Source organism: Rhododendron vialii, chromosome 10a (genome assembly GCF_030253575.1).
Source record: "Rhododendron vialii isolate Sample 1 chromosome 10a, ASM3025357v1".
Lineage (NCBI taxonomy): Eukaryota > Viridiplantae > Streptophyta > Magnoliopsida > Ericales > Ericaceae > Rhododendron > Rhododendron vialii.
In genome coordinates this window covers 13,377,287-13,404,706 of record NC_080566.1, presented here as the reverse complement: position 1 = coordinate 13,404,706, position 27,420 = coordinate 13,377,287, and the positions used below count along the sequence as shown (strand labels likewise).

General features: G+C 38.1%; 1 protein-coding gene, 1 long non-coding RNA gene and 1 other non-coding gene across 3 annotated transcripts; 2 read left to right on the top strand and 1 right to left on the bottom strand.

Moving 5' to 3' along the window:
* Positions 1-645: 645 nt before the first annotated feature.
* LOC131304723 (casein kinase II subunit alpha-2-like) lies at positions 646-18,602 on the bottom strand. Its single transcript, XM_058332062.1, has 10 exons — positions 18,122-18,602; positions 14,319-14,448; positions 12,257-12,451; positions 10,971-11,128; positions 3,553-3,643; positions 3,325-3,390; positions 2,283-2,365; positions 2,022-2,085; positions 1,827-1,895; positions 646-1,014 (listed from the first exon to the last, which is right to left on the bottom strand). Exons 1-10 carry the CDS (start codon positions 18,373-18,375, stop codon positions 955-957), a joined length of 1,170 nt encoding a protein of 389 aa, XP_058188045.1. The 5' UTR covers positions 18,376-18,602; the 3' UTR covers positions 646-954.
* Positions 15,394-15,501, top strand: LOC131305833 (small nucleolar RNA snoR100). The gene has a single exon (XR_009193390.1). It is a non-coding gene; the product is annotated as a small nucleolar RNA snoR100 (small nucleolar RNA).
* A 6,268-nt stretch (positions 18,603-24,870) lies between the features above and the next one.
* LOC131303964 (uncharacterized) lies at positions 24,871-27,136 on the top strand. The gene is made up of 3 exons (XR_009192270.1): positions 24,871-25,005; positions 26,199-26,265; positions 26,886-27,136. It is a non-coding gene; the product is annotated as an uncharacterized LOC131303964 (long non-coding RNA).
* The last annotated feature ends 284 nt before the right edge of the window (positions 27,137-27,420 follow it).

Genomic DNA, 27,420 nt, shown 5'->3' with positions numbered 1-27,420 from the left:
ATCCTTTTCGGAAGATGGTAAAATTATTAGTGTGTACTGTTGTAAAGAGTATAATTGATATTTATTGTTGGTGTAAAGTAGTAGTAGGAAAGTTTGCATAGCAGATGTGATGTAATCCTTTATGAATAATAAATGCTGTGAATAAATAGAAAAGTCTATGTGTAGTAAATGCTAGCAGAGGAAAAGTGTCAATAGTTACAGTAATTGATGTCTTGTAATGTTGTCAGTAGGTTTGCAGACGGACGTAGGACTAAGAACAATAATGTTCAATTATGAGTACCATCTGTATTGTCTGTAACTTTTAGTTATTGTTGGGAGTTGGGACTATACCCCAGTTATTCAAATTATCATACTTCCATGTGTAAATTCTCACACTTCCGCAATAATGTTGATCACACTTTCTATCTATGCGAACTCTAAACGTAAACTATGTGAACTACATATGTGAATTGTAGATGTGACCCGAGGGGTATTTTTATCGAAAATAATGGGCTGAGACTATATTGGGTAGCAATAATATGCGCGAGGACTAATTTAGGCCTAACTCCTTTTCTAAAAGCTGATAAAAAAAAATTCCTTTTCTAATAACTATAACAGGCATTTCTTTGAGTAAAAAGAACAAAATAAAAAAGAGTAACACAAAACTCATCAACCAAGACAACTCTTCCATAACTTACACCATACAGTTCTGCGAACATTCAATTTATTTTCAAGAGTACCGAGGCAACCATTTCGGCCACCCTGGATGTCCTATAACACCATCTGAATTGTTATGCGGATAAAACTAATATTTACAAAAAGATGAGCTCAAATGCTTAGAAGAACAATCACGACTGTAAATCATATCCAACTTCAAATACCCAAATGATCATTTGGGTAAAAAACTGGATAGAGTTCATGAACTCCTTATATTACAGACTTTGGTTTTGCGTTTGGCCTGCAAGAACACGGACGCTAATGTGTCCTCATCCTGCTATTCTCAGCAGCCCTGACCTGAGAAAAGTACGGATGAGCCTGGAACAGAAAGTTAGACTAGTCAGTAACATATTCGTAAATGCAAGACCAATAATATTGTGCTAGTTAGACTAGTCAGTAACATATTGGTAAATGCAAGACCAATTTCCTTCTGATTCACTAGCACAAGAAGTATAAAAAAAAAAAACCTTTCTTTCAAATATGAAACTCCTCAAAAACAACTCCATGGGGTTCGCATGGTGGAGAGCTGAGTTGTGATTAGCACTGCAGGAAGCATAGGTCACGAGTTCAAATCCCATGAAGCTCTCAACCCCCTTGATGCAACCCTCAGGAACTACCCCCGAGTAATTACCAAGCATGCGCAAGACGGGGAATAGCATTTCTCAAATATTTTTTAGTGAGAACATGCGGATCCCTCAGTATTAAAAATAAATAAATAAATAAAAAGCCATCCCAAAACAAAACATTAAGCAAACAACCATACAATCCTAAACTTAAAAATCCCAAAATTACCAAGGGCAACAGGTAACAAGCGAGACTACTTACCTTTTTTTTATGTTGAAGTAGAACAAGAGATAGAACTATGTACACCCATATGTGTGTACACGAATCAAAGAAAGGTGTATTTAAATTTCATTCATGCATATTATTTGACATGTGGTTGACATGGGGGGAGAAGGGGGGCATTTCTAAGAGCATTTGAAGGATGCACTATTTACACTATGAAACAAGGTCACATATTCATGCAAAGGTAACTTGAAAAGAATGAGAAGACTCACAAAAAGGCCAGTCAAAGGTTAAGCTTAACTAAAGGGGGAAAAGGTAGAAGCTTGTTATGACTGTACGATTACCATTGCTTCTTTTGCTGTAAGCCTATCCTGATGGTCATAACGAAGAAGCTTGTCAAGAAAATCAATAGCCTGCACGTAACAATACTTGAAATAATCATAACCAATAACAAGGTACAGCATACTTTGCAAAGAATAAAGACTCCACATCAATCATCTACATGTCCATGAAGCCAAAAAGGGGAGAAACAAACTAACCTCAGGAGACACAATATGTTGATTATCTGCGTGAATAAATTTGGACCAGGGCTTTCTACTGTGCCTGCAGAAGAATGAAAGGAGAAATACATGGAAATTAGGCACTATGCTACGTCATCTTCTTTTCAAGATACCTAGTAAGCATCACACTTCTTGGGAGATATGGAAGCAACTGCTACCCGAAATGTTACAACAATTGGCCAAACTTTAGAAATCACAACTTGTTTATGGTACAAATTGGTTAAATAATGTCAATCACACCTCCCAACAAGGGCGTCGAGTTGAGGATCAAGCTCCAAATGATATTTATTCAGGTATGCATTTAATTCGTCTGTCCCAAGTACCTGCAATTGCAGTGTAGAAATGAGCTATGGGTTGTCATACGCAAATGCTATACCTTGGCATTTGCAGGTCCTGCTCTGCAACCACTTAGGAAAATGATTTGGTCGTATGTGTTAATACCACAGAGTCACAGACAAAGATGGACACAGGATAATTCGGATCAATTCCATATTAATGCATTATATGGTATCACTAAAGTTACAATTACTTGAATATACATGAAAAGAACTCGTACATAGTTTAAGTACCCATTCATTTCTCCAGTCTATGCAGGGTTTTGAGATCCAAAATTGTCGTATGGTTATTTTGTCCCCCTTCAAGAACTTATTATCAAAGTTGTTTAATTATTAATGTGGGCTTTGACGCCAATCACCAAAAATTTAGAGACACATTAAAGAGCATTTCTGGATCACGAACAATTGTTTTCGGAGCATTGTCCCGCAAAACCAGACACATTAACAAAACTTGGAAGTTTCTAGCATATGAATGTTTTTTCGCTTCACCATACTATACATTAACAAGTCAATACAGATTTAGGCCAATCCAAACTCCTCTAAGTCAGCCAATGCCGGGATTTAAGTACTGCGGCACAATAACATCAAACAAACTGTATCATTGCCCAAAGATGTATAGCTAATAAGCATTCACATGTATTCAAAGTCTCCAATAGAGTTCTATTTCAAATCCAGGATCTTCACTTGATCAATCCCAGCCAAAAAAAAGATACAACAAACGATAAAGAGTTCAGCGTGGTATGCCACCCCCTAATTTTGATTCTAGGTGAAGAAAGAGGAAATGTTTTGCTACTAAACATCAACTAGAAAAGTAGCAAGTAAGAAACAATAAAGAGGACATAAAGCAGGTTCTTTAGTCCATTCTGCAATGTGGCACAAATCGTAGAAGTAGGACTAATAATCTTTTAATTTAAGTTAACTTCAGTGAATTCTACAAATTCCTTTACCTTTGCAATTTTGACGAGCTGATCATGGTTGTCATGTCCATAAAAGAAATGGTCCTTGCGAAATATCTATAAATGGCACCAAAGTGTGATAAGAAAACAAGTTTATTTTTTATTTGAGTGAAAAATTGCAGACGCCACTCATGACTTGAGGAGAAAAATGGTCTAAGTAGATTAATCTGTGTAGGTAAGATCAAAGACTTTAAAAGGAAATTGAAGGTGTAACCATACCATTCCAGCAAACATGCAGCCAAGGCTCCACATATCCAAAGAATAATCATAATCTTGCAGATCAACTAAAAGTTCAGGTCCCTTATAGTATCTGAGAATCAAGGAAAAGAATCTTAAATTTTGTAAAGATAAAGTCACAATTTTAATTAGGAACCTAAATAAAAATAGAGGAAAATTACAGTCTCACGATCATCCAAACAATAATTCAAATATCTGATTAACGTCTAGCAACATTAATGTGTATATATGCATGATGCATTATTGAAATGACACTTTAGATGATCAATTTTATGCTTGAACCGAGTAATATTTTACTACGTCTTCAAGTTTGCTAATTTAGTTTAGTTTAGGTTTCCTAAGTTCTATCAGGCACTGATTAGTATACGAATTTCATATCCATGGTACAGTGCCTCGGGTTTTGTTTGGTCAGTAGATGGTAGAGTTACAGCACTAAGTATTTGAAAATCACCTTGAGTGGATCTACACTTAATACTCTATCAAAGCAGTAGAGACCACTTCACTAATCAATGAAAAAAACATGGAGACGTGGACTATGAATTGCTGAAGCATTCTAGGAACTGAGTGATGCAACCCAAACTCTAGCAGTGATTTACAACGACAAGGGGAGGGGTGGTTCCCATAGTAGTTTTCCTTCCTCTTCTAATCGTAATTGATATATTTTCTGTCACAACCCATGCCTCTGTTTGCATTATTTTCCACATAAAAGGCCAAATACTATCATACAAATAATTTTCTTGCCCATTAGTCTTTAGCCCAAGCCCAACATCCAAAATCCCTTATTAATTCTTGGAAAATATTCTCCAACAGAAGTCTTGAAATAAATGTAATACCAATCACCATCGGGTCTAGATCTATTCTAGCTCTTTTCCATCTACAGAGCACACAAAACCTTGTTCCGTCAATAACAAGGTGAGGCTCTTGGCCTCTCATGAGGCGAGCCGTAAGCCTCTAAGGCGTTGAGGCATAAGCCGTTGGAGGTTTTACTTTTTATTTATATAACTAAAAATACCACAAAAAGAGGGGATAGTGTTTGTGCCATACAAATATGTGCCTCACAAAAAACAATAAAATAGTAGATAGAATTCACAAAAAAAAACATGTTAAAGCATAAAAACATGGTTCATTAAAGATCCAACTTTTAAAAGCACTCTAAGTTGTCTCGCAAATACGCGAAAACCCTTCGTCTTTTGCCCCAACAGCTTATAATGAACCGATTCTTCACTTACAAAAAGAAGAACCGATTTCTCTAATGCGTTCACCTTGGTGAATACGCCTCCCACAATCGCCTTTGAAAATATTGGTCAGTAGAATATCGCAGGTTGCAGTATTCTAATTTTTTAAATTCTTACCAGATCTGCCATAAGAGTGTTTCTTTACACTTATCCTCATCACAAAGCTTTCCTGAGATACTAACACAATCTCCGGAATGACTTACTTCAGTTGACATACAAAATATTGCAAGTTTCCAGAGTTCTTTTAAGTCCACCGCGAGATGCCAGTAATATCTTCGATAAAAACTCGAGGAGAGGCCTATTCTAGAGAGAGAAGGATATTATCATGACATGCTTTTAACTCTTATGGGACAAGTGATCACTTAATATATATAAAATTGAGTCAAGAATCGAGAATCACGCAAGTGCACAACATACACACCTTCTAACCACCGCCCCACCACCACCAATGCACCCCGCTCCCGCCACCATCATCTCTCACAGGGCAGGGGACAAACTTGACGGTGGAGAGTCAAGAATCGAGAGGAGTAGAGTGGGAAACTTCAATGCCTACGCTAGGGTTTGCTGCTTCATCTTGCTGTTGATTCATCTGATGGCGTCTACGCTCTCGGGTAACGATTTTGCTTGCTGTTTTCCACCATTGAATTCGTATTGCTCCACTCCTGCTTCGAAACTAGGGTTACCTAATTCTGGTGTTCCTATTATATTACAACATGAGAATGCTGTGACTGCCTCTGGATCTAAGTCTGTGAATCACAAGGATAAGTCTTCGTGTGTTCCTGTAGTCCATAATTCATCGGGGAAAGTGAATTTGTTTGATTTCTTAGCAGCTGTTACGATTCCTGATAATGAACATCTTGAGTTTCAAGAGGGTGATACTCCTACGGTTAAACAGATTAAAAGTCTTGCTAAAGAGGTTTCTTCCCTTCGTAATGAGTTGAAAGCTAAGGATCAATTGATTAAGTCACTACAGGTCAAAGATTCAGTTCCTATGGCTGGGCAGAATTCTGAACTTCCCTGGAAAGACAAGGTTTCTTCGCCTGAAGTGCATTCTAGGCTGAAGTTACAGTACTTTCCCCCTGCAGTTGAGGGGGAAAAGGTTAGGGTTTATCCTCCTAAACATGTTGAGACTCATGGAGCAGAGAAATGGAAGGATTGTATCGTTGGTCATTTTGTGGATAAAAAACTCCCATACTTGTCTGTAAGATCCATTGCATTCAGTATTTGGCGCAAGTATGGTCTGAAGGAAGTACTCTCTAATGAAAAGGGCTTTTTCTTTTTCCAATTTGGGGCTGAAGGGGCTTATCGTCAAATTTCTGAGGTTGACACTTTGGTAATCGACTAATGGTTTTACAGGAATGGCATATCCTGACTTGGAGTTTGAGAAGGAAAGCCTTTCAAAGCTACCCCTGTGGATCAAACTATATAATGTTCCCCTTCAATATTGGTCTGCGGAGGGGCTTAGTTACATTGCCAGTGCCATTGGAAAACCCCTGTATGCAGATGAAATGACTGAATCAGCTAGGATAATTAGTTATGAAAAAATATGTGTAGAAGTTAGTGTTCACTCAGAGCTGCCTCACTCTATAGATCTTACTTCAGCTGGGTGGTTGGTTAAAGTTGGAGTGAAGTACCCTTGGAGGCCTTTTCAGTGTGTAGCTTGCAATGTCTTTGGTCACTCTGAGTGTAATCAGCTAGCTTGGGGATCTGTTCAGCCTGAGATTTTGATGAAAGTTCCTCAAGCCAAAGTCTGGGCTGTTGAAAGTGTTTAGACTGTGACTGAGGCTTGTGCTGTTCCTGACATCCCTGGGATTCAGAATACTCCCAAGGAACCTGCAGCTACTATTCCTTGTGCTAACCAGTTTTCAGCTCTGCAAGGAGGGATTATTGGCACTGAAATGGAGTTATCTGGAAAAGGGGCTATTCCTGCTCCCAATGTGCATAAGAGTAGTAACTTTGGATGCTTCTGATCCTTTGATTGTTTCTTGTGTTGCCTTAGTTGGTAAAGGCAATACAGTAGAATCAATGAATCCAATAGTCAACCTTGTTGACTCTTGTGATGATCAAGGGGCTCTTCCAGCATATGATTTTCTGCCACATGATCTTGGTGTTGGAATCTCTGATCCAGATGCTGTGTTTGAAGGATTAAAAGAGATGGCACAAGCTTCTTCTAAGCAGGCTAAAGGTGCTAAGAAGCCAGGGCGAGGGGTGCAAACAAGGAAATCAAAAAAGAAATGATCAAACTAGCCTCCTGGAATGTTAGGGATCTAAATAACCCCATAAAGCAGGTTGAACTTAGAAAATTTATTCATGCTAATAGATTACCCCTGTTTGGGATTGTGGAGTCCAAGATTAGGAAGGACAATATTATAATTTCCATGCAGCATTGCCTTCCTTCTGGATGGGATTATATTCATAATTGTGATTCAGGATCTGTTGCAAGGATTATTGTGGCTTGGAGGAAACAGGGGACTGTAGTTAGTGAGCTTTTCAAGTCTGAAGAAATGATTCTGCTCTCTGTTGAAGTTGACATGAAATCTTTTCTCCTTTCAGTAGTGTATGGTTCCAATCACGTTCCTTCACGGAGGCAGCTCTGGGACGATTTGAGGAATTGCAAAGGGTTCGTGGGGTCTTTGCCTTGGATTACCGTTGGTGATTTTAACTCTCTTCGTAAACCAAATGAGAAATCTGATCCTTGTCATTTTGATTCTAGTGCTGCTTCTGAATTCAATAACTGTTTGTAAGATATTGAAGTAGAGGATCTAAATTCTAAAGGACTCTGGTTTACTTGGTCTAATAGAAGGGTTTTTTTTTTTATATAATTCTAATAGAAGGGTTGGATTGGATCATTGTAGTAGCAGGATTGATAGAGCCTTGGTTAACTTCCACTGGCAAAACCTGTTCACTGAATCTGAGGCCGCTTTCCTTGCTCCAGGTATCTCAGATCACAGCCCTATAGTTGTTTCTATTGTTCCTTATAAGGGAGGGAAATAAACCCTTCAAAATTTTCAACTTCTGGATGAATCATAAAGGGTTCTCCCCTCTCCTTCTTCAGTCATGGAGTCAACCAATAGAAGACCTAGCTTCTCCTATGCTGATTCTCTACAAGAAATTAAGGCGTCTTAAACCTTGCTTAAGAGCTTTTAATTATGAGTTTTATGGTAATACTCAAAAGAAAGTCCTGCAGGCAAAAGAGGAGCTTCTCTCCATCCAAACTATAATTGTTAACTCCTCAGGCGATCCTATCCTTCTAGCCTATGAAAAACTCTGCCTTCTTCATTTCAATGAATTGAGTGCTGCTGAAGAAGCTTGGAGGAGGCAGAAATCAAGGGTTAAGTGGCTTGAGTTGGGAGATAATAAGACTAGTTTTTTTCACAAAAAAAATGGCCAGTCACCGTATGAGAAATAAAATCCTGTCAATTTGTGATGATAGTGGGAATAGACTGGATGACACAACGGCTGTAAAAGGTGAGATTCTGGGGTTCTATCAGAAAATGTTGGGCTCTAAATTTGATCAGAAAAAGGCAAGGGGAGAGGTTGTCTCTCCCTAACACTGTCCCTACTTATCAAGCTCAATTAGTCACTCCTGTAACTTCTGAGGAAGTTAGGAAAGCTATATTTTCTATCAATGGAGACAAATCCCCTGGTCCAGATGGCTATAATGCAAGTTTTTTCCAAAAGAACTGGAGTCTAGTAGGTGATGAAGCGACTGCTGCTGTGCTTCACTTCTTTCAAACAGGTTATCTCCTTAACAATGTTAATGCTACAGCCCTTACTTTGGTTCCCAAGACTAGTTGCCCTAAGACAATAAAAGAGTTTCGACCTATAGCCTTTTGCAATGTCTTGTATAAAACCATTACTAAGGTGTTAGCAAACAGAATTCAACCTGTCCTTCCTCTCATTATCAACAAAGCTCAACCTGCCTTTGTTAGAGGGAAATCAATCTCAGATAATATACTTTTAATGCAAGAGTTAGTGCGGAACTATCAGAGAGATTGTGGCCTTCCAAGATGTGCCATAAAGATAGATCTAATGAAAGCTTTTGATTCAGTTGACTGGGATTTCCTTTTTGATGTCATGGTAGCTTTTGAGTTTCCCTCTCAGTTTATCATGTGGATCAAGACCTGCATTTCATCTGCAATGTATTCAGTTGTCGTTAATGGGGAACTTGAGGGCTTCTTCAAAGGAGAAAAATGGCCAAGACAAGGAGATCCAATCTTCCCTTACCTCTTTCTTTTGGTAATGGAAGGGTTTTATGCTATTTTACAAAAGAAGATATCTCAAGGCCAGTTTACTTTCCATCCTAAGTGCAATGATGTTTCCATCTCTTATTTGGCCTTTGCTGATGATCTATTCCTTCTAGCTGGAGCTGACTCTAGTTCCATGAAAGATTGTTCAAGAAGCTCATGATGAATTCTATCATTCTTCAGGCTTAAAACCAAACCTGCAGAAAAGTCAATTCTTCTTCTCTGGTGTTGGTATCGAAGTTAAAGCTGCCTTCTTAACATCCTCCCTATACCTGAAGGATCCTTGCCTGTGAAGTATCTAGGTGTGCCCCTCATATCTACTAGGTTGAAGTATGAGGATTGTATCTTGCTTAAAGAAAGAACACCTCCTTGTTTATTCTCCCCCATAAAATCTTAAAAGGAAGTGGAAGTTTTACTTAGAGCCTTTCTTTGGTCTGGTCTTAATCTCAAAAAGACGGGGGCTAAAGTGAAGGGATGGAAGTTTGCTCACCAAAATCTGAAGGTGATCTTGGTTTTAAGTCTCTGAAACTTTGGAACAAGACCTCAATGTTGCGTCACCTTTGGGCATTGAGTAAAAAGGAGGACACCCTTTGGGTTCAATGGATTCATAGCTACATTATTAAAAGCAACAATCTTTGGTACATGCCAGTCCCTCATGACTATTCTTGGACAGTTAGAAAGTTGCTAAAATTAAGATTAGCTCAGAACTTCGTCAGACATACCCTAGGTAATGGGCAAGCTACCTTTTTATGGATTGAAAACTGGCATCCAAGTGGGCCCCTGTACAAACTCTTTGATGACAGGATTATATCAAAGCTTGGATCCTCTTTCTATGATAAAGTCAGCTCTTGCATTTTGAATGGTGCTTGGCACTGGCAAAGACCTTGGAACAGGATTATTCAGCAAATCCAGGCCTCTACCCCTCCCTCTCTTTTAACTCTAGGGGATAGTGAAGACGTGATAACCTGGACACTCTCTCCTACAGGTTCTTACTCAACAAAACATACATGGGAAGCCATTCGGAACAAATATCCCAAGGTTCAATGGTCTTCTCTTGCTTGGTTCAATAATAATGTTCCTAAGTGGGCATTTATCCTTTCTATTGTCTGTCTTAAGAAGCTTCCAACAAAAGATAGACTCAGAAGATGGGGTATGCAAATAGACCCTCTCTGCATTCTCTGGTCACAGAAAGAAGAAACTGGTTCTCACCTATTTTTTTAGGGAAAATGACGGCCCCAGACATGTTTTGATAATTAATACCGGTCAAGGACATTTTCAGCATTAACAAATGTTCTCAACATGTTCTTGGCGGGTATTAATTATGAAAATACGTCCTTAGCCGTCATTTTCCCATTTTTTTACTGCATTTATTCTAGATAAATATGGGAATCTATTCTCAATAAATTTCAGATTCTTCGACCAGCTTGTGGATGGGAGAATGAGCCGAATTGTGCCATTAGCTTCAACAAAGGGAATTCATTCCGTGCTCTTGTGTTCAAGCTTTCGCTTGCTGCTGGGGTATACTTCATCTGGCTTGAGAGGAACTCTCGTGTTTTGGAGGGAATCCTAAGAATCCAGATCATATTTTAGCTTGTATAGCAGAAAATATGAGACTTAGAATTTGTACATGGAGAAACATCCCTAAAACTGTAGAGAACCAAAGATTATGTGATCTTTGGTGCATTTCTGCTAGTTTGCTAGGGAATACCGCCCCTTAGGAGTTTTGATTCTAGTAGTCTGTAGTTGGTTCTCTTTGTAAAGTTGTTTGTGTAAGGGGTTCTCCCCTGGGATTCTTGTTTGGTTGGCTATAAAATGCATCATTTACCAAAAAAAAAAACTCACAACCCATAAAAGACCATAAAAGCCAAGGCATACGAAGTAGAGAAGTTATGTAATTCCTAACCATATAAAATCTCACCTTGAAGCAACACGAACATTATATTCCTTGCCAGGATGATAAAATTCCGCAAGACCCCAATCTATCAAGCGAAGTTTTCGCAACTCGTGGTCTATCATAACATTGTGAGGTTTGACATCTCTATGCATTATACCTTGAGAGTGACAATAATCTAATGCCTGAAACGAACAAGAAAGTAGCTGATCGAGTAAACCCTTGAGACCTGTATTACAAAAACTTCTCGATGCCAACTTAACAAAACCAATATATAAATAACTACGAAAAAATAAAAGATAACATTCAGGATTTGTTATCTGAAGTACACAATTACATTTATTCTCTCACTGTTCAAAATATTATCTCAATCATATTCAGAATCTGACTAAACTCAATTTAACCTCCAAGGGCGGGTGAGTAGGGAATAGGCTTGAGTAACATCCACACCAAATTCAACTCCCACCAGGGGTAGCCACACAGGGACATGCCTGGTAGGCTGATGTGCACACCTTGTAGGGTGATGAGCACAACATGCGGCCTGGGCTCTCAGACGAATCCTACGTCAAAGACCTTGATGCGACAGGAGTCTATTCTCACAAATCAACCTGTTTAGGGTGACTTTATTCAGGGGCGGACTAAGGGGGGTGCAAGCAGGGGCCCGGGTCCCCTCACACCTTCCAATTATCCCAATATTTCTACTACATTTTAGGTTTTGTTTGAAAGAATTATGAAGAAAGGTCCCCTCACAATTTGTGTTATTATTATATGAGGATGATATTTTATTGTTAATTTATGAATACATGTGATTCAGTCCCCCCGCATCAAGAATCCTACGTCCGCCACTGACTTTATTAGACATAATTTTGGGAGGTCTGGTTTTATCAGATCATAAGTTACTGGGTTCAAGGCATTATCTTGTCCTCAAAATATTCAGAATGAATCAAATCAATTCTTACTGGGTGGCCTTTATTGCAGACATTCGAAGCATCTGTAATGACATCACACTTCATTCTTAATATCCTTCGCTCTGAACCCTCACAGACGCTTGTCCACATTAGAATATAGCACCAGTGTGCATGTTCGGGACGTTAAAGCAAAGAAGAAAAGTTGACCTCCATTTTGATTGCATAATCACTACAAATTTCTTCCTTATAAGTACTATATGACCATACGCGAGGTTATATAATATAGCAAAATAGCTAAAAATATGGGCTGTTTTACCAACCCTTTAGACTATATTGTGTAATGCTTATTCATTTATTTGGAGCAGGGTAATAAAGTAATCTGCAAGATTCTACTAATTGATTTACCTTGAGGAGCTCATATATATAGTAACGTATGTCATAATCCGTCAATGTAGGGTACAGAACTTTGAAATCTGTGCTGTTCACATGCTCAAATATCAAGCTAGGAGTTTTGGAGTGCTCATCTCTGACAATGTCAAGGAGTTTTACCACGTTTGGGCCCCCGCAAAGGTTCTGAAGTATTTTGATTTCTCTCTTTATCTGCAACAAATGACGAATAAGATCAGGAATTATACCTTCTAAGTTTCGACTTCACAAGTTTACATTGATACAACATGAAAACAGGTAAAATAAAACTTATAAAATAGTCAAATGTTTTTTCGCTTGATAAGCACACAACAAACAAAAGGCGAGTTAATAGCTTACTCCTAATGGCACTTTCAGTAGCACAGAGCATAAATATAAAACTACACCTCTAGCCCACATTACGTATCAGAAGCCATGGTGCAGAAAAGAGTTGATCACAACCAAAAAGCGGAGGTTTACTAAATAAACGGGGTCCCTAGAAACCATGGCAATCTTTTTGACAAACCAAGATGCAAACTTAATACAACCCTTGAAGGTTTCAGATCCTGTCTTAGGAAAGGGATGCCATGCATACGGCCAACATGGAGCAAGCATTCAATCACAATTTTTCAAGAAGAATATCAGACAACCAGGGTTCTTCAATTTATTTACATATCTATTTCTGGTGCGGTTTGCAAATTCTTGTGATAAAAAACTTGATGTAGAGCCTTAGGTGTTACCATAGATATATATATATATATATATATATATATATATATATATATATATATATATATATATATATATATATATATATATATATTGACGTCTACTAGGATTGGTCTAACTTTATTATACCCAATATTAGTCAAAGTCGTTTCTTTGTTAGGGGAAGGTCCAGAGTAGGTAAATGAAGCATGCAATACCTTCATGTAATGTATATGCAGTTATGAAACTGGCATTCCTTCTAGAAATTCAATAGCATATATGTTGCATGGACTCTCGTACTGTGCCCACAGTACCCATGTCTTATGGATATGGCATGAGTAAGGGTGTGATTCTTGTCCGACACCCGTACCCAATTTAAGCACTTGGGCCCTGTTTGGTTTGGGTTTGAGGGAGGTTTTTGAGAGTAATGAGTGAAGAGTGAGAGAGATAGCAGAAATTTATTGGAGACCGTGCCCAGGGGTTTTGAGACCCAAAACGAGCAAGGCCTTGGATTCTCTTATTGCTTACATTATTTGAAGAAAAGAAGCCACATTACCGAAATGAAAACTAATAGTCCCAGAATATGGATGGGGTATAAACATTCCATATTCTCACCTAATCCCATTAACGTTCATGTACGCTTCTGAATAAGGTACAACATACCATCTAAGAGTACAATGCAATATGCAATACTAATGAATTTCTACTTTCTATCAGTATCCTGTGCCCATACCCGACATTGCAACACATACCACAGTACCCTAAGATTTAAGTTCAAGGTCTCGCACCCGATACTCGTACCAAGTCCATGTAACATAGAATAGCACACACTGTTAGCTGGACTGGGGTAAGGGTGCCAGTTCAAGCATGAGTATAAGTATCGGAAACTCTAGTACAACAGTCCAAGGATAAGGGTACACTGCAGAATAATGTTTCATCCACAATATACATATGATGCACAATTGGATTATAAGTCAAGGTCATTTTTGTTTCCATGCATCCTGTACAGTTGAATTATACCTTTATTGGCACTTATGAACCAATGTTGTCCTATTCCCAAAAAGGGCGAAAAAGACGGGGAGTAGTAATAGTGGTAAATGTTAGAGGTAGATATTAGTCAGTCTTAGTCCTCTAACTGATGCAAATCATTAACTTATAATCAGTTACATATATAAAACCGTATAATCACCCCTGTTACAGGAGCCTGTGTCATATATAGTTGTGCCCTTCGTGTACCTGAAGAATCAAAACCTAAAGTTTTGTTATAGCAGCATCAGCATCTTATGTTATATACCCATGCCCACAGAAAAGCACAAGGCACATTATTTTTCTACGAATACCAATCCAAATATACCTTTTTCTTCTTCACAGGCTTTAGGATTTTGATTACGCAACGCTCATTGTTGTTCACATTTATGCCTTCAAAAACTTCACTGTATTTTCCCCTTCCAACTTTCCGTACAACCTCATAGTCGTCTTGGTCACTGAAAAGAAAAATGTAAGATAGAGTGTACAGCTTTCGAACAATACTTACAACAAGTACATATCAGTAAGACATAAGAACCATGAAAAGTATGGAAAAATCAAATCTCAAAAGGCTAACTACAATGAGCCTTTTTTTTTTTTTTGGTAAGTAGCTAACTACAATGAACCTTGAGATAGTGCATGTTATTGGAATGTCAAAAGGGCCAGATATTGAACATATTCAACCAACCACACCACTAGTAAGTTGGTCGGTTTCCGATTATATTAAGCAAATTCACCTTTCTTGTTTGTATTTAAAGTTGACGCAATCGGCAACAAGTGACAAATCACGAGAAGCGGTAATGAAGGAACGTTATTCAGTATAAAGGCAAGTAAAGGAGCCATGAAGTATAAGGCAAAAGGCATAATAGTAGCACTATGGAACTATTTTTGCAATTACGACCCCAAACATTTAAAGTCGCTTCAGCTTCTATATTCCCTGTACTTCATCTAATATTTAAAGTCACATCATTGCTTGAACTATGCGCTTCTGTCTTCAAACTGGAATGATGGAAATGAAATTGGTTTATTAACAATCTTTCAAGCTTCAGCCTCTTCTGAAAGAAGGTCCTTTCATGGATGTATAATGAACTTCAGAATACCAAAAATGAAATTTGCATTACCTAGCCTTACCCTCTGAGACCTTCTATGATTCCCTAAGAGAAAGGTTCAAAGAATGCTAAACCATGTTTAAATAATCAAGTCCATCAAAACAGAATTTAAAAAGTAGGATGCTTTCTAGAAAGCTTTTTATTGCTTTTCTGCTTTTTATTTCAAAGTGAATTGTCTAAGTGCTGCTCTCTCCTGAACCTTTTTAGTACTTGAAAGGCGCTTTCTAGAAAAGGTAAAATTTCCTTAACAATGTTAGTCAACCAGCATATTGTGCATACCGATACTCTAATTATCACTGAAGGAAGCATGGTAATGTGCACATAAATTGAATTGGATCTCTAGGCATGCCTTCTCGGATGCCATTTGGCTTTGATTTGGGGGCATGGTTTCCCAGCAAAACAGGTATAGGGGGGCCACTGTTTCAGTGGTATTCTGAGAGCAGCCACTTTGTGCATATTGCCAAAGGTTAGGTCCGTCTCCAATCCTCCTCCACCCATACCCCCAATGATTGGGGACTACATGGGTTCTGTTGTTGTTGTTGTTGTTAGTCAACAAGCAATGTTAGCCTACTGATCATGCAAGAGTGTTACCAACTCAACAGTTGCGTAGGCCATATGGTACTGAACAAAATAAGAGATCTTTGCATCTTAATAAACATAAGTCATAAGATGATGTCGTAACCAAAGTCAAAACGTCTATCAATGGCCCACCTAGGAGGGCAAGACATCACATTCCCCTACGTGTCTTCATTCTTCAATGACTCGTTCATATGTAATTTAAAATTCTTGATCCCAACAGCTATAGGGTTGCCCATCATGGATCATTCCTCTATACTCTACCATTTACGATCATTCCTCTATACTCCACCATTTACTGCAAATTTCATGGAAACCGTTGCTCTCAAATCCTACCCTTTTCTATCTTAAATTGGCATGACATCCAAGTATCTCATCATTGTGTTTTTCTGTCATCCATCCAATCCTTCTGTCCACAGTTATCAAAACAATGATGTCCACAAAGCCTTCAATTCTTTCCAATGGTTTCTAACAAGAGTCTCAATACCTAATCATTTCAATGTTTCTTCTACTCACACCCAACTTCAACTATGAAGAGTTGCAGCTTCCAGTAATTCATTTTCACATACATTTTAGTTATTATTTTATTCATTTTTCCAAAAAATTGAAAGTAATAAGTAGTAAGTGTTGCTAGATCCTCATTGGATTCATACAAAATAGACGTATACTTGACAGACACCTATATAAACATAAGAACACAAAAAAAAAAGTGGTACCTGTCAGGATTGGATTAGATACATTGTTGGAGATGGCAGAGAGACGTTTCTATGGACAGATAATTGGCATCCTTTGGGTCCTTTGTACAAGAGGTATGGTGAGGCTGTTGTGGCTGAAAGGGGGAGAGCGTTAAGAACAAAAGTGGACTCCATTATTGATCAAGGTTTCTGGAAACGGCCAAGGCAACGCAACCGATTTATTATGGAGATTATTAGGGAAACCCCAGTTGATTTTTTTCCTAATCCATCCAGCTCTGACAAGGTTATTTGGACTCTTACACAGGATGGTATTTTTACAGCCAAGTCGGCTTGGGAAGCTTGTAGGCATAGAAATGCCTTTCAGCCTTGGCATGCTCTTGTGTGGTTTGGCCGAGCAGTTCCCAGATGGAGCTTTATTGCGTGGATAGCTATCTTGGGACGATTGTCTACCAAAGGCAGATTAGTAAGCTGGGGTATGGAGGTATCTCCTCAATGCTCTCTCTGCCAAAATGGGATGGAGTCTAATACTCATCTCTTCTTTGAATGTTGTTTTTCTTCTACGATTTGGCGGCAAATTTTAGCTCGGAATGGTTTGGATAGGCCTTTTCTGCCATTTTCTCAAGAGTTGGAATGGGCTGTCTAGAATAGGGAGGGTAAAAGTCTTCGAGATACAATTTACAAGTTGTCGTTAGCAGCTTCCATTTATGTTCTATAGCGGGAGCGAAATCTTAGGATCTTCCAAAACAAATCAAGGGATGTGAATGGGTTGACTTCCGAAATTTTCAACTCGGTTAGAGCTAAAGCTAGCTCTTGGACTACCATCAAGTTTTCTACTCAGAATCGTCAAATTTGTGATACTTGGTTGTTGGACTCTAGTACTTTTGCACTTAACAATTTTGTGCATGTTGCCCAGGCCGGCCGTAGGCTTTGTTGCTTTTGTTGTTTCGGGGGAATGCCCCTTTGTTCTTTTGTAGCTTTTTGCGCTTTTGGTGCTTTAATAAAATTTGCTTACCAAAAAAAAACATAAGAACACAAATATGAGTACCACGTATACATATGTACAAATAAACTCCGCAGATTACAGATGATCAACCTACAATGATCTCCCATTCCAGCAAGATGTTGGAACACTCGAGCTCAAGTACGGACACAACATTTAAATATTGGGTGGGCAAAAATTAAAATGTTTTGGCAATGACTCGTATTTCTGTCAATACATATTACAAAAACAAATTTAAAAAAACATATATAGATGGTATTTTTGATCAACCAATTCAATTACATAAAAACAATCATTAATAATTTTAGATTTGTTTAATCTTCAGCATACACATTGTGTGTGCCCACCTTCTAGTTTATATTTATTTCAAAAGGTGAAATATTAAACGTATGTAGAATATAGATGTACGCTCTAAGGAGGATGATTATTGAATTGTTCAAAAAAATCTTGGATAGACGGATATTAAATTTTTCTAGAAAACATTGGGCGGACCAACTTATAGTTTTGACATTTTCAAGGAAAACACTCCTGTAATTCTACGAAATTTTGAAACTTGAGCAGGGTAGTTGCCCGGTCTCATCCGCCCCCCTTTCCGTCCCTGACTCAAGCTATCAGAAAGATGGATAGCATATCTCACTTTGATCATACTAGATCATCCACATCACTATTCTACACTAATCACCTATAGACGATGAAAAAAAAAATGAAAGAATAAGAACAACCAGACGAGAATTAAGGCTGTCAAAATTACCCCCACTGAAGAGTGAGCGACTCGTAATCCCAGTACTCTCTGGGGCGAACAACGTTGACGTCCGCGTAGACTCGAGCTTTGGACATGACCAAGATGTTTCTTCGACCGCCGCCGTCGATCTCCGAGAAATTTCCGACCTCGTCGTTTGGTTGAGTGGCGGTGGTGGGAGGATGCGCCACCGGCGCACGTGAGGCGACGAGGGCGCAGACTAGCGAGATGCGGAGAAGTAGGACGGGTTTGTGCGCATCTCTCATGTGCGGCCGGCGTTACGAGTAAGTACAGTATTGAGTGCAGCCCATAACCCGTTGGGATAGATAGATAGGTGGCTCCGTCGTGCCTCTGCAACGTTTCTATTCGTTCGCCGTCGAAACGACTCAGTACTCAAATGCCGTCGTAGCACGTGGCAGCCATTTCTTCTTTCTTTTCTTGGTTAGGGGACTCCAAGGAAACTCGGGTGTGTCCGAAAGAAAAAATAAGGAGTATTTCATCTATCTGTCTATTTTGTGTTATAATAAAACACAATCACGTGGGGCCAAGTTGTTATAATGGTTGAAATTGAATTATTTCAATAGTTGTGGTGAAATTTCCCTTTTTATTAAATTGTCAAGCCTCTTTCGTTTAATTACAGAATTGCCACCGATCAAAATTACACCCACTTTTAAATGGGAAATGATATCGGCATTTTAAAAATTGATGCAGGCACTCCAAAGTCATTAAATTGTCAAGCCTCTTTCGTTTAATTACAAAATTACCACCGATCAAAATCACACCCACTTTTAAATGGGAAATGATATCGGCACTCCAAAAATTGATGCAGGCGCCTGCATCAATTTTTGGAGTGCCGATATCATTTCCTTTTCAAATTTGAAACCCTACTATAGAAGAGTTCTCATTCTCTCACTCTCTCTCTCATCCCACACAAACACACTACCTCACCCAGACCATCTCTCTTCTTCTCATGCGCTCTTTCTCCTTCACCGTCCTCCACCACTCACGACGACACTGACCCGCCTTTCAAACTCTCCACAATCGAGACCCCCTCGCCCCTCTCTAGCTTTTGCTCATGGTTCGAATCTCGGAAGGGTACAAATTAATTTCAATCAGAATGGATAGTACCGTAAGTACGAATAAGTACTAGTTTTTTAATAAAGCACTTATTTTTTAAATTAAATATGAAGTATTATTTGTCTAGTAAAGAGAGAAATAAGCACTTATTTGTCTAAATCTCAGTATTGAAGGGAGAGTTTTGTAATTTACTTTTTCTTTTATTCAACTTTTTATACCCTATGGAAGAATTTTGGAAGGACCTATCATCTTTTTTAGAGATTTAGTCTCTAAAATGGAGATGTGGTCTCTGTTTTTGCGAACCTAAAAGTAAATTTGGAAACCAAATCTCTAAAAAGAACGATGAGTTCTTCCAAGTTTCTCCCATAAAGTACAAAAATTTGAAGAAAAATGAAAACTATGAAAAAAAAATTCCTCAATATAGATAGTTGGAGCATTACATAGCTTGGTTGGAGTTTCTCTTACTTAGTGATTTTCCACACCAGTTCCTCTATTCCCCTTGTCCCCCGTGTGTTTTGCACCGTTAGATCGTGTTTTATGTTACAATGTTTAATAAATCATCATGTAATCTAACTGTTAAAATTGCATGGAGACAGAGAAAATGGGTGCTGAGGATTTGACCTCGTGATTTTCACCATCTCTCCATAATCCAATCTTATTGATCCATTTTGAGCCCACAATCATGATGCAAACTGTTGATCTCGCAGAACTTATACAATAGGACACATTTGTGAAAAAATCAATTTTAACAGATATATCAATAAATATGTGACTAAATTGCGTTTTGTTCTGTTAAAGTGTAAAATGTAGGAGTATTTGTCAACTCATTTTACATTATAATACGCAATATAATCTTTGATCAAATTAATTTTTCAAAGACACAATTTTTCCACTGCGTTTTATATGATGAACGGTTTATATTATGGTTGTAAACCCAACAAAAAATAAGAGTATGGAGAGACGATCAAGAAACGGAGAGGAGCTTGTAAGATAATTTCCGCTATTGGCTCACATTATGTAATCGGCACATATGGTAATTATTAGGGCTGCAAACAAACCGAGCCGCTCGCGAGCCGCTCGCAACTCAGCTCGTTATTGGCTCGTTCAAGCTCGGCTCGGAAGATAAACGAACGAGCTCGAGCTGGTTTTATAAGCTCGTTTCATAAACGAGCCGAGCTCGAGTTGCGATGAGCTCGGCTCGAGTCGGCTCGTGAGCCGAGTATATATTTATATTTTTTATCTAGGGGTATATATACTTAAAGTTTAGGTTTTTTTCACATGCTTAGGGTTTTCTGTTTCCACTCTGCAATAAACAAGGATGCGACGGAAAACGTTACAACCCCGCCCCAAGATCGACGATCGCACCACCCAAATCAATGAACCCGTCGTCGATCTTCCACCGCCGATCTTCCTGGACCTCCTCATTCTCTGCACGGGTGATCTCTCTCTCTTTCTCTCTCTCTCTCTCTCTCTCTCTCTCTCTCTCTCTCGACCTCGACCTCGACCTCGACCTCTTTCTCTGCAAGATCGAACTCTCAACGTCTTTCTCTGCACAAACATGTTGTGAGCCTGTGAGAGTCAATTTCTAGTTGTTACCTCTTTCTCTGCCTCAACCTCTCTAACTATCGACTCAAGACATTTTGGTATTGGGGTTTTTTGAAAGATTGTTCAATTTATGATGCTATTGAATACTGATATGTAGTTATATGTTTAGAGATTGGAAGCAAAGACATTTGGTGGCTGACTGACTGGTTTTTTTTTTTTTTTTTTGTAAGATCCCATATTTTGGTGAACTTTGATATATTAGGGGATCTTATTTGTTCCAGGCTTGCACCATTGTTTTTTGAATGGTACTTCATGTATGTTCTTACTTTGGTTCTTAAAAATGATGGACTGATGGAATTAGGTGGTGGTTTTAATCGAATGTGAAAGTTGGATTTTAAAAAATGAATGTGGAACCTTTTAACGAGCTCGAGCTCGAGCTCGAGCCGAGCTGACTCGTTCATATACTACCGAGTTTAGACGAGCCGAGCTCGAGCTTTGCTAGTGATTGACGAGCCGAGCTCGAGCCCATATTTTCCAGCTCGATTCGAGCTCGAGCCGAGCTGACTCGTTCATATACTACCAAGTTTAGACAAGCTGAGCTCGAGCCCATATTTTCCAGCTCGAGCCGAGCTCAAGCCTCCCTATAATTGACCGAGCCGAGCTTGAACATGCTGAGGCTCGGCTCGACTCAACTTGTTTACAGCCCTAGTAATTATACATTGATGAGATTATGAGCCATATCTTTTTCCCTAAGAAATAATGTGATTGGTCAAATTGATGGAGTTGTTTTCTAAAATCTTACTTTGATAAAAAGTAGAATAAACGTTTTATTAGGAAACAGGTCCTCTGTCTACCTATAAAAGAGCATGTAGTCTACAATCAAATTAATTAAGTCGCTATATTGCTAAAAAAAGGGTCAAGAGAGAGAAACATTTTCCGTTAGGGTTTGCATGTATTATTGCTAAAGTTCTTGGATCAATAAAGTTCATAGCAATGGATTCTGGTACGCTTCGTCATATTGTTAATTTCCGCATTATGTTATGATTGTGAGAGCATGATAGTTCTAGTTCTTGGAATTAATGGGCTTGTTAATTATTTAACAGCATGATATATTATTTTACATGTGGTATCAAAGCATGGTTTATGAATTATGGTGTTCTTCTGATTAACTGTTTCCCGGTGTATGTAGTTGTCTGATTAGCCTCTCATCATGAATCTATTGACATTTGTTAAACTCGATTAGTATAAATTTTCTATGAGGTCGTTAATTAATTAACAAGCCCATTAATTCCAAGAACTAGAACTATGAGGAAATTAAACATATGAGGAATTGTACCCGAATCCATTGCTATGAACATCATTGATCCAAGAACTTTAGCGACAATACCTGCAAATCCTAACCAAAAAGGTTTCTCTATCTTAACCCTCTTTTCTAGATATATAGTGACTTAATTTGATGGTGGACTGCATGCTATTTTACAAGCAGAGAGAGGACATGTTTCTTAATAAAACGTTTATTCTACTTTCCATCAAAGTAAGATTCTAGAAAACAACTCCATCAATTTGACCAATCACATAATTTCTCAAGGGAAAAGATATGGCTCATAAGCTCATCAATATATAATTTACCTAATAAAACACAAAGGTGTGAGGACTATACAAACACAAGTTGAAAGAAGTGTTAAGATTCATTTGATCTAAGGGTTGACAAGGAACTTTGCAAATGTAATGTAAGTGCCCACATTATTTGTAGTAATTGCACAAAGGAACTTTGCAAATGTAATGTAAGTGCCCCACATTCTTTGTAGTAATTGTACAAATGCCACCGATCTTTCAATTCCAAAATCCTATACGCAAATTGATATTTCTTTGTAGCTAGCTTAAAAGTTTAGTTGGAGAGTGTCGTAAGCACGAGTAATTCTCTTTCATGCCACTAAGAAGAGGATCACATACTACACACTAATAAAATTGATTTAGTGTTTGAGCCACTAGCTAGCAAGTGCCTTAGGCACGAGCAATTCCAACTTGGGTGTAGTGTCGTAGGCACGGGCAAACACTAGTTACCATATATGTTGATTGCGTAATGTGGGCCAATAATGGAAAAAATCTTATATTCTCTCACTTGGCCCATAGATACTTATATCACATTTCAATGAAATTAACTATAAGCGCGCATTAAACCACATTCACCCCTATCATAATTTGGTCACTGTCATAATACAATTATTAAACTACTCACTAATGCAAGTCATGGTGGTTCTACATTTAATATACAACATAGTCCATTCCATATACTATAATACTAGCGAACTGCACGCCTAACACGATCAGTTAGTGAGGAGTATATTCAAAAAGGTCCAATGATAATGTCTTTTACAAAAGACTATTCCTGCACTCGTTCATTCTTTCTCATACATTTATGTACCATTAGAACAAAAAATAAATAACAGAAACACATTAATTGATATCAAAAGTGTCCAACATAACATAACCATCATAATGCAATCCAAAACATAAATAAACTGCTATGGGTTACGCTCAAGTCTCATCCTATTGGCATGCTCCTTAAATATCCTTGGCGGTAACCCATTAGTTAATGGATATGTGATCATAAGTTGTGTGCTCGATTGACATATTTTGTTTCTAAACCTCTCCTTTAACGACAAAGTATTTCAATTACATATGTTTAGCACCATTAGAATACTTGTCATTTTTGGAGAAAAATATTTCTGCGGAATTATCGAAATAAACTCTCAACGGCTTGGCAATAGAGTCAACAATTCCAAGTCCTGAGATAAAGTTGCACAACCATAATCCATGAACCGTGGCCTCAAAACATGCCACGAATTCAACTTCCATAGTAGATGTAGCGGTGAGTTTGTTTCGCACTTTTCCATGATATTGCTCTACAACATCAATAAAAAACCAAAAATGGACTTTCTACTGTCAATGCATCCATCAAAGTCTGAGTCTGAGTAGCCAATCACCTCAGATTATCAGACCTTCTAAATAAGAGCATGTAATCCTTCATTCCTTGCAAGTATTGCATCACTTTCTTTGCAGCTGTCCAATGATCCATTCCGGGATTGCTTTGGTATCTACCCAACATACCAACAACAAAACTTATATATGGATTATGGTCTAGTGCAGGTTTGCGCATACAACAAACTCCTAACTAGTGATGCATAAGGAATATCTTTCATTCTATTATGTTCCAATTCATTCTACGGGCACTGCATAAGACTAAACTTATTCCTTTTCTGAATAGGGGCATTAGTAGGCGAACACTTATTCATATTGAATCTTTCTAAAACTCTTTCAATATATGCTTTCTGAGACAACCCTAACAATCCACGTGATCTATTCCGGAATATTTCAATTCCAATCACGTAGGCTGCCTCACCCATATCTTTCATTTCAAAGTTCTTAGAGAGAAACTTCTTGGTTTCGTGCAACAAACCAAGACGCAAAATATCGACATATAAAATCAAAAATATAAACTTGCTCCCACTAACCTTTAGATAAATACACTGATCAACAGTGTTTTCCGTAAATCCAAAGGATGTGACGGTATCATTAAACTTAAGATACCATTATCGAGAAGCTTTTTTAAGTCCATATATCAACTTCTTAAGTTTGCAAGCCAAGTGTTCCTTGCCTTTAATTGAGAAACCTTCAGGTTGATCCATATAAACTTCTTCATCTAAACTCTCATTCAAAAAACTATTTTTCACATTCATTTGATGTAGCTCTAAATCATAATGAGCCACTGATGCCATGATAATTCGAAGTGAATCTTTCGTAGGCACACGAGAGAAAGTTTCCTTGTAACAAATGTCACCCTTTTAAGTGTAACCTTTGGCTAAAAGTCTAGCTTTGTATCGTTCTACATTGCCTTTGGAGTTAAGTTTGGTTTTGAAGACCCACTTGCAACCCACTTTCTTGTAACCTTCTAGCAACTCAACGAGATCCTAGACTTCATTCTGGTCCGTTGATTTCAACTCATCATGTAACATCTATTTATCTTTGAGGTGCTTAAATGTTATATTTAATAACTTAAGGGCTAAAGTGCAATTTTCTTCCAAAGTGTGGTGCATGTGTGCCGTGTGTTTTGTTTGGTGAGGTGTGTGTGATTCATTGAAGCAAAAGGAAAAACAAAAAAAAACAAACCCAAAGGAAGTTCTGATTTCTACGTTAGAGAGAGAGAGAGCAGCGTGGAAGAAGAAGAGGAAAAGAAGAAGAAATTGGGGTTAGGTTGATTGAAGCTCAATTAGGTATTTTCATCTTCTTAAATGCTGGGATTTCCTATTTCTCATGCTAGGTTTTTGTTCTGCATCTAATATGCTCTGAATTGAAGCCATGGGAGAGGGTTTCTAAGGTTGGAATTGAGTCTTCTTTCAGAAAATTCGTGTATCACATGGTTATACTTAACTGTGTTTTGAGAAAGTAGTTAATCTGTCCTGTTTTTGACAAATTTTTCCCATCGATGTGCCGATCATGTTATTTTCTGATAATTTTACCGTAGATGCCTCTGTGAGTGTAGTTTATGGTGCAAAAATTTCAGAATTTTCTGAATAGTATGGAAAAAAATAAAAATCATGAATCGAACTGGTGTCTGATTCGCGTCTGGGCAGACAGCCCAGACACGTGTTGGAAAAACGGGCATAACTTCTTGCTCGGGTACCAGTTTTACGCACCGTTTCTTGATTCCGAAACTAGACTCGTATATCTTTCTGAATATGTATGGGTTGTGTCGTGGTTCTTTCTAGATTATAGCAGTTTTTGAATTAAAGTTCAGGTTTTGGTACTTCTGAAATTCTGGACAGCTTTTGGCTTGTGTTCGTCATGAAATTCCTCAAGTTTAAGCATGCTGGGTGGACATGGGTTCTCATGAGTCTTAAACATGGATAAATTGGTGATGTTTTGGTGTTGGAATTATTGGAAAATATTGAGTATGTGATTTTTAATGAGCTTTCGATCACAGACTGTTCTGCTGAAAACTGTGAATTCTGCTTTAGATGTGTAACTTCATTTGAGCGTATCTTGGTCATTCGGACTCCGTTTAGGACAAATTTTATAACAAAATTCATGTACCGGAGGTGTACTTTCTAATGGTGGTGGTTTCATAATCTGGTTTTAACCCTATAAGAAGTTATAGGTCGAAATACAACAGGATGGTCATGGTTTCAAATCGATTTTAAGAGTTATATCATATTTATACTCTTACGTTTGATTGGGGGCACTTCTAAGCCTTAAGATGGACATATTTGTATTTGTTGGGTATTGTCTAATACCTTATTAGTTTTATAATTTGGTATCAAATGATTGTTAAATGGTTTAGGGGTGTTGGTGGCATTGTTAACCTCATTTGACACTTGTTAGCATGATGAATGTATTATGGGGTGTATCATATATTTACTTAAACATTCCAAGGGATTCATATGCTGATATGGTAGCTTGTGACTAGGTAACAAGCCAGTCAAATAGGAGGTGCCGAAACCGTAAGTTTGGTGTATAACTTGGTCGATGCAAAGGTGAGTGTGTCTGATATGGTTCTTCCCAATAAAATGTTGCCATGGTGGTGAATGTCTATCTTGCTAATCGTAGTAAGCTTTCGATATGGTTATCTTTAATGAGATATTGCTGTAATGGTGAGTGTATATCATGCTATTGTTGTTTAGCTTATGATATGTGAGTGTTTAATTCATAGATGTTGTTCTATATTGAATTGAACTTGAATGTTGGCTTAGTGCCCGGTAATTGGCTTTATGCCATAAGGCTTTATGCCTTAAACTATTGGCTGTGTGCCCGGTGATTGGCTTAATGCCATAAGGCTTTATGCCTTAAACTATTGGCTGTGTGCCCGGTGATTGGCTTAATGCCATAAGGCTTATGTCTTAAATTATTGGCTATGTGCCCGGTGTTGCTCTTAATTTCTCGATAAATTGTTGACAAGTTGAGATTATCTTTTAGCTGTTGGTTATTACTGTTATGTTGTAATTGGAGGATGTGGTGATTATATCTGTTACGTACATTTGAGTATCTCAGATATGTTGAGAATTTATATTTTGGTTGTTATTTATTCGGTTGTTGCTATATTTTGTTGAGCATTTCTATATCTCACACACTCTGGCTTTCCTTTTTGGTCTGCCAGGTAGCAGGTTGCATAGAGTGGGTCCACTACCGGTCAACGTGTTGAGAAGTGTTTGGGCTAGCGTCAGATGATGTGGATAAGCGAGTTGGTTGTAGGTAGTGAACTAAAAAATTGATTTATATAAGTAAAAAATATGTTGTTGGTGGATGTGTTGAAGTTTAGAATTTTTAAAGTATTGTAAAACTATATTGTGATTTAGTTGTGCGAGGTCATGGTTGGTTGGTCGATACGTCGACTCATTTTTATGTTAAGGTGATAAGTCTTCCGCTGGGTGTTATTCTGACAGGTTGTGAGGTGTGGTTCGGTTTTGGTGTGGAATGTCACGTGGTCGCGTCGACTCGGGCCCACATTGGGTGCCGTTTGCGGGGCGGGGCGTGACACATCATTCATAGCCTCAATCCACTTAGTAGAGTTATCACTTTCCATGGTTTGTGAAAATGAAACCGGATCCTTAATAGTTCCTATGTCAAATTCAGATTCTTGTAGATAAACCACAGTCATCTGAGATAGTTGATCTCCTTTCTTTTTGAGATCT